We start from the raw sequence: 10,527 nt of genomic DNA, 5'->3' as shown, positions 1-10,527 counted from the left end.
GGTCTCCACCTTAAGGAAAACTGAGTCAGCAACAGGAATACAGAAGCTCTACAAAAGTCCAAAAGTAAGCTCAAATATTGACAGAGGATGCCACCCAATCCAGAAGGTCAATTAAAGTGTTAAAAGATAGAAAGAGAGAGATGTTGCAAAGGCAGAAAAAATACCACAATGAAAAATTTCAACAATGCCCCTGGAGGCTAAATAAGCATCATGAGAGGAATGATGCAGAGACTGCTTTTTTTGTTTCCAGAAATACTCTTTTCAGAGGAGAACCTATAAGAGACAGCACAGTTTGTGATTTAGACCTAGAGCAGCACAGTGTGACCATGATCAATATTACAGAATGGTTCTGCACTGCACTCAAATTCAGCTTCCTTGCAGCAGTGACAAAAAAAAATAAAAATAAAAAAAAATCAAACCACAATGTTTTCTAAAGCACTACAGCAATATCCAGCTCACAAAAGCAAGCTGCTTAGAAGAATTTTGTTAAAAGGAAATTAAAAAGACAAAGAAATTAAATGCTCAAGTGGCATTAAGACTGTGTAAAGACACTGCATCAGAGGCTCAGCGTAAGCCTAGAGAATATTAGCAAAAGATCTTAGAACAAAATAAAGGAACTTTTAAAGCAAAAAAAAAAAGAATACAAATACGCAAAAACCCACCAATCAAACAAAAACCTTCAACCACCACTCAACTCAAAAACTGGACCTTATTCCGTCAAACAAAGAAAAAGACAGCAAACTGGACCAAGCTAAAGTAAAATCATAATTAGATCGAAACTCTTCAAACACAGTAAAATCAGGAAGCCGGACAGAAAGCCTATAGGGCTAAAAGATAATCATCAGTTGTGGAAGGAGAACACTCAAGAAAGAGGGAGAACTAAATGAAGTCTTGCACCAGCAAGACATTTATGGGTGGTTTACACATCAACAGAAATATATGGTAAAAATCTGAAGCATTATCAGTGGAAGACGTTAATCAATTTATTTCAACAAATTTCTTCTACAACATGTCAGGATCAGATAGTATTCATCCAGGAGCTCAAAAGAACAAGTCAACAGAAAACCCACACTACTGGGACACAAACACACCAAACTGCTAACTCTGCTCTGTTACCAAATACTCAAATCAGGAGTGGAGGAAGGAAAAAGTGATGTGAATTTTTAAGAGGCCCAACACAGGCAGGAGTCCCAGGAAACCCCAGGGCAAGCAGCCCACTGGTTTGGCCAAAGGGACAGCAACTGTAGCAATCAACAGATAGAAGTTTACAGCGATAAACATCAATACGACAGGCTTTGCAGACACTATGGTTTCAAAACAATCTCAGCAAGTTCCCAAGCTAAGACTTTGGAGAGTTAGACAGTAAAAAAGGAGTGCACCCTCCTTCCTTTCTCTTAGCACTATTCACTGACTGGCCTGGAGCCACCTGGCAAATCTGGCCTGACCTAGGCCAGATGCTCCTCTGTTCTGATGCACTGTACCTTTCCAGAGGAAAGGCTTTTGAGGAGGGGAAAAAAAAATTACATATAAAATCAAGGGCTTCAGCTGCTCTCAGCCAAGAGAGTTCATTGCACTTGACAATGCACCATTGGAGCTACTCTACCTTTCCACTCCCAGAAGTGAGACTTTTAAGAGTGCCCACTCTCATTTAGATCTGGGAATCAATCTTTCAAACACATCACCCACACCACCACTACCACCCCAGATCAACCTTGAGAACAGAAATCGGAGAATCTAACTACCCAATGCAGACTTCTTTGAGGGACATTTGTGAAACTCTATCAAATTAAATGTTTTAAAGCATTAATAAAACCAACGCTTTACTTGTGCTTCCCTCCTGGCAGCCTTACACACTCAGCCACCATCACACTGCCACTGCCACAATGCCTCTTCTGAGGATCACACCAATCCAATTCCCTCCGGGGCCACCCTTGCATTTCTAACGGAGCCTCCTCTTCTGCCTCCAAAAGCAGGGGAGCAAGAAACATTCATGTAGCTGCTGGGGAGATGGAATACCAGTCTTGAACCATTTACTTACAATGCACAGCACTACCTCTAATCCTCAACATTCACATCAACCAAGGAACAAGGAGATGAGGAATCCTCTAGAAAACCAGAGTGACTACCACGCTTTGGAAGAAAATGAACACATCAGTCCTGTTGTACACACTGATTTGCCTGTTTTCTGATAGATCTGTTAAAGCCTGTAGGATTTCACATTTTCAAGATGTTCTTCTCAGGCCTGTCAGTCTGACCTTAGTGCCAGGGAAAGTCACGGAGCAGATCATCTTGAGTGCCATCATGCAGCATGCACAGGACAGTCAGGTGATCAGCCCCAGTCAATATGGATTTATGAAAGGCAGGTCCTGTTTGACCAACCTGATCTCCTTCTACGACAAGGTGACCCGCTTAGTGGATGAGGGGAGAGCTGTGGATGTTGTTTACCTGGACTTTAGTAAAGCCTTTGATACCATTTCTCATCTGGATGAGGGGATCGAGCGCACACTCAGTTTGCAGATGACACCAAGTTGGGAGGTAATGTTGATATGCCTGAAGGTCGGGAGGCTCTACAGAGGGATTGTTGTATGTTGTTTACCGTGACTTTAGTAAAGCCTTTGATACCATTTCTCATCTGGATGAGGGGATCGAGCGCACACTCAGTTTGCAGATGACACCAAGTTGGGAGGTAATGTTGATATGCCTGAAGGTCGGGAGGCTCTACAGAGGGATCTGGACAGGCTGGATCCATGGGCTGAGGACAACTGCATGAAGTTCAACAAGGCCAAGTGCTGGGTCCTGCACTTGGGTCACAACAACCCCCTGCAATGCTACAGGCTTGGGGAGGAGTAGCTGGAAACTGCCCAGTGGAAAAGGGCCTGGGGGTGTTGGTTGAGAGCTGCCTGAACATGAGCCAGCAGAGTGCCCAGGTGGCCAAGAAGGCCAATGGCATCCTGGCTTGTATCAGCAATAGTGTGGCCAGCAGGAGCAGGGCAGTGATTGTCCCCCTGTACTCAGCACTGGTGAGGCCACACCTTGAGCACTGTGTCCAGTTTGGTTCCCCTCACTTCAAGAAGGACATTGAGGTGCTGGAGGGGGTTTAGAGAACCTCTCTTACAAGGACCAGCTGAGGGAACTGGAATTGTTTAGTCTGGAGAAGAGGAGGCTCAGGGGAGACCTTACTGCTCTCTACAACTACCTGGAGGTTGTAGAGAGGTGGGGGTTGGTCTTTTCTCCCATGTTACGAATGACAGGATGAGAAGAAATGGCCTTAAGTTGCGTCAGGGGAAATTTAGGTTGGATATCAGCAAAAAATTCTTTACACAGAGGGTCATTAAGCATTGGAACAGGTTGCCCGAGAAGGGGGTGGAGTCCCCATCCCTGAAAGTGTTCAGACATGTGGATTTGGTGCTGAGGGACATGGTTTAGGGACCCTGGCAGTGCAGGGTGAATGGTTGGACTTGATGATCTTAAAGGTCTCTTCCAACTAGATGATTCTGTGATTCTCCAAACAAAATAGTAGAAATATCTTTGGTTTTCCGGAGTTTGTTCTGTTTGGTTGTTTGGGTTTTTTTTAATTATATTTGATTCTAATACGAGTGGCTTCAGATACTGAAAGCATAAAAACAAATCCTGTGAAATTCCCCAAATGAACAAGAACTGACCCAACAATATTATCAGCAGGGAAGCCAAGATGCTCAGTGAAACGTCATCAAACCAAACATGCACACTCCAACTGTTCTTCTAGACACCTCCATGTCAGATAACCACCACGACAACAGGTTGCCTCTCCAAAAATATTATCAACAAAACACACAAGCCAAGTACAGCAACAACCATGCTGTTCAGTAACAGATGAGATTAAATCAGGATGTTGCATAGCCCACATTAGCTATCCTGTAGTACAAACCAGTGCAAAGATGCAGAATGTAACTGGTAGTGCCAAAAGGACCCATCTGACAGGTGGGAGGAGAGGTGAGTTGCATATCTTGCTGGATCTGAACAATGCACCTCGTTGCAGTTACAAAGCTTTTATAAAGGGTAACAGAGGGCTTTCCTTCTCACTATGTTGCTTGCACATGTATGAGAGAGAGGAACTTTGGTTCACCAATAGGTATAGGATCTGTGTCAGATGTCTCTCTGACCGTTCTGCCAACATAATTAAATACCTCAGACCTGCATCTCCATTCGCCAGGGAACCTCTCTGGGAGGTACCTATTCCAAAGCCCTAAGGAACACAGGCTCTTACTCTACCCTCATCTGTGTGTCAAAGCACTGCCCTGCACTGCTCCCTCCTTTTCTAACTACAGGTGCCTGCCACACTATAACCACAACATTTCACGGAAGCAGCTAAACTTTCTGACCCTATGATTCATGTATCGCAATTGGCAGGCAGCCACCCCCTTCTCAAACCCTTGACTCCTACCGCAGATCGGCTTCACAATCCTTTGCTATCAGCACAGGTCCCAGCTGCCGCTCTGTCAAAAGGCTACAGCAGATTCATTACCGAATTGCAGAGCTGTGTAAAGCAGAAGCTGCCAGTTCCTACCCGGTATACTTTTGTATGCACTGCTGTCCAGAACTGCTTCTTCCATACCACTGACAGCAAAACTAAAAGCCTGATGAAATCCAGACAGTCAGGAAGTCAACATATATATTTGCAAACTACAGCTTAGTCACATTTCTTGCAGTGTTTTAAGAAACAGAAAGGACAAAATTGTCATCCAGACCTAGGGATGAGACAAGATAGGGCTTAGGCTCTTTTTAACTCTCCCAATGATGTGGGAGATAATGTACTTTTTCCAAAGCGCACATGTACAACCAAAGCTCTTCTGGAAGCAAAGTAAACTCACTTCCTCATCACACTTCTGCTTTTGTGCTGTCATTTCATACTGCTCAATATGACGCAATACCATATGATGAAGACTACTTCTCTATGCAAGTCATTCAGGATTTCTCAGCCTTGAATGCACCTTCCCCCAGTTTTACTGGGAAAGAAATGCAACACAGCAAAATGACAGTAGTAGATCAGAGAAAGTAAAGCAGAAGAAGCGTTTCAGCTCTGACAACTACCTCAGCTGCTGCTGGAATCCTTAGCTGGGATACAATACTTCGGTCAAGGACCCACTACAGTCACCTAACATAGCCATCCCTGGGTGATCCTGTGGGGCAAGTTACGAGAATGCCACTTGGCAGCCCCTCCCAGCAAAAAAACCCCACTGCAGTCATTTATTTAACTCCCATGCAACTTCCACAGAACACAACCCAAAAGTCAAGTGCACCCGTGAGGGTGAAGGGAGTGCCTTTGATGTATGGCTGGGAGGGGAACACCACATGAAATGGAGTTCATTTCAGATGCCTGCATTCATTTATAGAAACTTAGCATTCCAATGTGGCTTAGAAAGCCACACTGCTATTTGGTCAGCACGCCCTCCCACGCTGAGCCAACATCCCGGATCTCAGAGCAGGCCACATAGCGCTCCATGCAATGCAAGTGCTCTGATCCATGCTGCCTTTCTTTACAGCAGGAAAATGAAGCAGGGGATGAAGAATGTCAATCATTGACTACTGCCACTACCAGCTCCTCCTGGTTCTTTGCTAAAATCTCTGTTCTAACAGCTAAAGCCCTGGGAGACACAGGGCCAAGCTACAGAGAGATGTGAGACAGGTGGTGGCTGCCCCTGTTTCTAACACGGAGGGATCGAAGCTCATCTGAAGAGACGGGGAGCCTCCAGCAGGGACAGAACAGCCAAAGAGATCTAGCAGTCCATCTGAAGACAGAAACTCCCCAGAATGTGCTCCATTTCCACAACACTTCTTAGACTGTCAGATGTTGCCTTCTCCAAAAGGTGAAAGGTACAGAATAGAGTTAGAAGTAAGGCACCAAAGAGCAGCACATGCTCAGCAAAAACAGCGCTGCAGCCTCAACCCAAAGCCAATGGCCAGTCAGAGATTACCTGGCAACACCCATGCCAGCCACTATCCTTTGCAGACTCTTTTCCCCATTAGAACTAGGAAGGACTCACCAGGAGAGAGAAAGCACTTCCCTGAATTTCATTCGCAGCTTGTCATGCAGGTAGTCCACTTCAAAAGCCACCACCTAATCACTGCTAGGCTGGCACTCCCAGCAGTCCGCAGATAGCTCTAAAAGCTCTGCTTCAGGCCAGTTCTGTTATGGAAGCCCTAAGCCTCTGAAGTCATATGCCAGCTGCATCAGAACAAGGGCAGATCCCATCTTAATATTAGTAAGCTGCTGCATCCTTTTTCCGCAGAGTCAAAGACTAACATGAAGCTAAAGTCTTCTTTCCTCCCAAACCACATCTACACCTTTTATCAACCCCTGCTAAAGAAATGAAGGGGGCAAAATTATAGCAGAAAGATCATCTAACACGCCTACATCCTTACTCCCAAGCCCATCAACTGTTTGTTTCTCTTTGTCAGAATGGCAAGTGCCAAGAACAAAGTCTATTTCAATAAAAAAAATTGTAACAATACCAGTGGCAAATCAATACAACCTCACAAACACAAATGTTCTTTCATTGCCCCTGTGTTACACACTTCTCAGTGCGCTGCCCACGTCCCTTGCCCATCAGGGGACAACAGAGAGATACAGCAGTAAGAACTATGCCTAAAACCAACATGCCTAAAGAAATGTGGCCTAAGCACAGCAGTTCAAGTGCCATGGCAGCTGGAAGCAGAGAGCTGGCACCTGGCCACCAGGCTCCAGCTTGCAAACCTCAAAAAGCCATGAGAATTTAAGCAATTACCTGAACATCCCCACCAGTGTTTCAGTTCTGTCATGCCCCAGCACTGTTTCCTCATCCCCAAAAAACAGCAGAGTAACTATGTTAAAGGAAGGGGCAAGGCCTGCTGCCCCAGCAAGCACATACTCTTGCAAATGCCAGGATCTCCAGAGAGCGTTCCTTCCCACTGCGGTCCTGTCACCAGAGAGGATAAGGGGACAGTATTCCTCTGACACAGAAATCAGAGGCGCATTTGCTGCAACCTGTCAAGTCTGAACCACAGCCCCAAATAGAGGACTGGCTGATGAATCAGTACACCAAAAGGGATGCAGTACGGCCACTCTCTCTGGCCCACCTCTTGTGCACGGGACTTAATGTAGATACCCAGCACCGAGATCCTCCACAAGTTACACTGCTGGTGACGTAGTAGACACACTACTACCGATGGCTCTATTTCAGAGGTATGTCAGAAAAATTCCTCCCAGTATTCAAACACACCTGAAAGACATTAGTGAACTCTACAAAGCACTTCTGCTTCCTTATCCCAGAACTTCAGCCAGAGAACAAGTCCCTACATATATTTTTAAGCAATAAATAATCTTTTAAGCGATGAAATACTAGTAATATTTTAATAACTTATAACTAATAACTTAATGATAAAGTATCCAACATGCAAGTACAACCCATATATGCACTTGCAGGAATAAAGAGAAAGAACAGAAAAACTTATGCATCTCCCTGTTAAAATTGGGATAAAATAGCAGTGGATAAAGAAGAGAATGTGATCACCTCCTTCCACTGCAGGGGTCCACACTCTCCTATTCTAGAAGCTCTCCACCACTGATTCAAGAGTGCGCAATCTAATCCTTCTTTGGACTTCAGATACCACAGCCAACGCGTGACCAGTGAGGAGAATATGATAATCTACTAGGGTTTGTTTGATTTTTTATAAGAAGTTTAATATCCAGTCTGATTGATTCAATGATTTACTTTTCAGGGATAACTTTGAACCTGAAAGTTACCATCACTCAAGCAAACAGCGGCATCCTGAGCAGATATCATCTGAGCAGACCTTGGTGAACCAGCAGGCAGGGCCCTCCTCAGGACAACGACGCTTAAATGCTGCCTAAGGTCTAGACAGTAGGTGCAGAAAGAGGGCAGGAGTATCTAAGAAATAAGCAGTGACACTGCCCTGCTCCTCCATGCAGTTGGTTATAATTCTTGATGGAGAGGGACACTGGTGCTTGGCATTCAATAATTAATAATAATAATAAACTCACAACAGAGTTTTCTACCTTGAGGATCTGTAACTAAGTGACGTGGCAAGGAAAGAAAACTCACAAAATTGTAGAGGAAAGAGCATAAGGAATAATTTGCCATACTGGCATACTGCAATTGCAAAACCGTTATATTATATCCTTTGCTAACACTCCCTAAACACAGTCGTTAACTGCAGAGTCAGGAAAACAGGATGCCTCTACTTCTTCCCCCTGTCCAACACCACCAGCAAACAAAATAGCTACTTTTCATTCACTGTGATTATGCACCTCAGGACCCTTGATTAAGGGAATGAATAGGTCATCCCTAGGAGTGCGCCCTGCTTTTAGTCATAGCCATTTCTGACTTCTCCAGTTCTCTAAAAGGAAAGTCTAGGCTTACAGAGCAGAGGCTTTGTACCGCACTGAAGTCTCATTGCCATGTCAGCTCAACCTCCAAAGCAGCACGGAGAACCGGAAGTGTAGCCTAAGTTTGCTTCTCACAACCATTATACTAACCTGCTCCTTTAAGGACAATGAGAATACCACACAAAAACATACAGCACAGGCTGAAAATCTCATTATTTGGATTTCTTATGCACACCTGAAATTTTTTTTTAAAAGTCTGACAGCAAAATGCTCAGTTATTTATTTACTCTTAAGTCAGCAGATTGCTCATGCCAAGTTAAATACTTTCCACACTCAAGATTCACTTAACACAACCATAAATACCAGTCCACTAGCCTGGGTGATAAGAGCAAGGAGGAAGTTTAGATTCACTTGGAGAAAGATAAGAATGTTTTCTCTTTCCAAAAGATGTAAACCAGAGTCTCCTTAATTGACTAGCGCTGTTCCACAAATTGTTCAGTTCTTCAAATCCCATCTCTGTCTCCTTAATTCAATAGCGCTGTCCCACAAACTTCAATTCCTCAAATCCCATCTCTGAAAATTTACCTTTTTGCCTTAGCAGTATCTAAATAAACACAGAAACCCACCAATGTGGGGAAATGAGACATCAAACCCACTGCACACAAAGTTATCTGTGAGTAAGAACCACACGTTAGAAACTACCTGAACTGCAAACCATTCAAATCTCGATTGCAGCCACCCACGGGATGAATCAAAGATGGCCCAGGGTGGTGCGCAGAAGCATGGATGGAGGAATACACTGGATCTCAAAGCAAAGCGCACAGGTCCAGCCTAGCAGCTAATGCCAGGTTCTGCTTCCCTCTGTGTTCACAATGACAGGGAGACTCACTCCGCTGATGACACATCGCATCAGTATTGGCCTATCTGCTTCCTGTAACAGAGATGAGTGGGTGTTTGGGTGCAAGGATCAAGAAGCTATTCCCTGATCCTTTCAAAGCTGTGGAAAAATTTATGTCATCTGAGCACTAGCTGGCTATAAGAAAAGAGCACCACAGTTTGAGCAAGTGTGGCTCCCCAGCCTCCCTGATCCACCTTGATGTAAGAGTGCTCCAGAACCTTACCTTACCCTAGCCTGCTGGAAGGTTTGTTTCTTTTCAAAGAAACTTCTTGTGGAAACTCTGTACCTATTTTTAAGAGGTATGAATGTCCTAAACTCCTTTTCTGGCAGGGCTCAGTGACAAGTACTTTTTTCAGTAGACAGCTAATCTCCTGTGTCCCATCTAGTTGTCAGCAGGAGGAGGATAGTCCAGTGTCAAGACCAGATGCAACTGCAGATCTGAGGTTTGCAGGACACTCTGCCTAGATTACACTCTCAGCACCTCACATTCAGCTCCAGCCCATCCATGGTTCTACTGAATCATACCCCTGGATTAGAGATATGCAGACACAGAAGCAGATGGCACTGGAGAAGACCTCGAGTCCAAATACTTCTCAAAGCCAGAATCGTACCCAACCCCCACACTGCCCTCAACTTTGTAGACTTAGGTCCCACTGGCACCTGCTAGCACCATCAGCTCACAGTCTAATCCCAGCTTCATCCCTCAAGGTATCACCAGCGTCTCCCAGGAGGAATTTCATGTAAGTGCCTCCCTGCTGCTGCCTTCCAGACCCCGTGCATCTCTTCCCCCTCCCTGGTTTCCCTCCTTAGCACCCCCAGTCTGCAGCAGGCAGGTGACAGCCCACCTCATGTGCCTGGCCAGACGATGGAGGGGAGGGGTAGCGGGTGGGGAGTGGGAGGCAGGGAGGGATGGTGGGCAGCTGCCCATTACCTGGTTCCCAAAGACAGCGATGGAGCAGGCAGTGGAGACCTCGTGGGAGCCGAACCAGACAGAGGCGATATGCGAGGGCATGCCCAGGATGAAGACCTGGGCCAGGGAGCAGATGACCTGCCCAAGGATGGTGACGGGGAAGAGGTGAGGCTTCAGGCTACCCAGCTTCACCCAAGCACCCAGGGCGTTGAGGGCTGAGCCGGCCAGGGCTATGAGGCGCAGGCCCCTCCTGTCCAGCAGCCAGGCAACAGGGAAGAGGAGGGGGATGTAGGTGAGCATGTAGCTCATGGAGAGCCAGTCGATGGCAAAGGCGCTCACACCATAGAAATGCAC

General features: G+C 45.6%; 1 protein-coding gene across 1 annotated transcript in view; it reads right to left on the bottom strand.

Annotated features, from left to right (window-relative positions):
* FLVCR2 (feline leukemia virus subgroup C cellular receptor family, member 2) overlaps positions 1-10,521 on the bottom strand; it is a gene marked incomplete at both ends in the record, with an annotated part of 31,068 nt that extends 20,547 nt beyond the window's left edge. Inside the window, one exon of the mRNA XM_010140574.1 lies at positions 10,195-10,521. Within this exon, the coding sequence (XP_010138876.1) occupies positions 10,195-10,521 (327 nt within the window). The remainder of the gene's footprint in view (positions 1-10,194) is intronic.
* Between the last annotated feature and the right edge of the window lie 6 nt (positions 10,522-10,527).

The sequence above is a fragment of the Buceros rhinoceros genome, unplaced genomic scaffold (assembly GCF_000710305.1).
Source record: "Buceros rhinoceros silvestris isolate BGI_N320 unplaced genomic scaffold, ASM71030v1 scaffold7157, whole genome shotgun sequence".
NCBI classification, from domain to species: Eukaryota; Metazoa; Chordata; class Aves; order Bucerotiformes; family Bucerotidae; genus Buceros; species Buceros rhinoceros.
The sequence above is the reverse complement of the archived record's forward strand: the minus strand, read 5'-3'. Positions and strand labels throughout refer to the sequence as shown.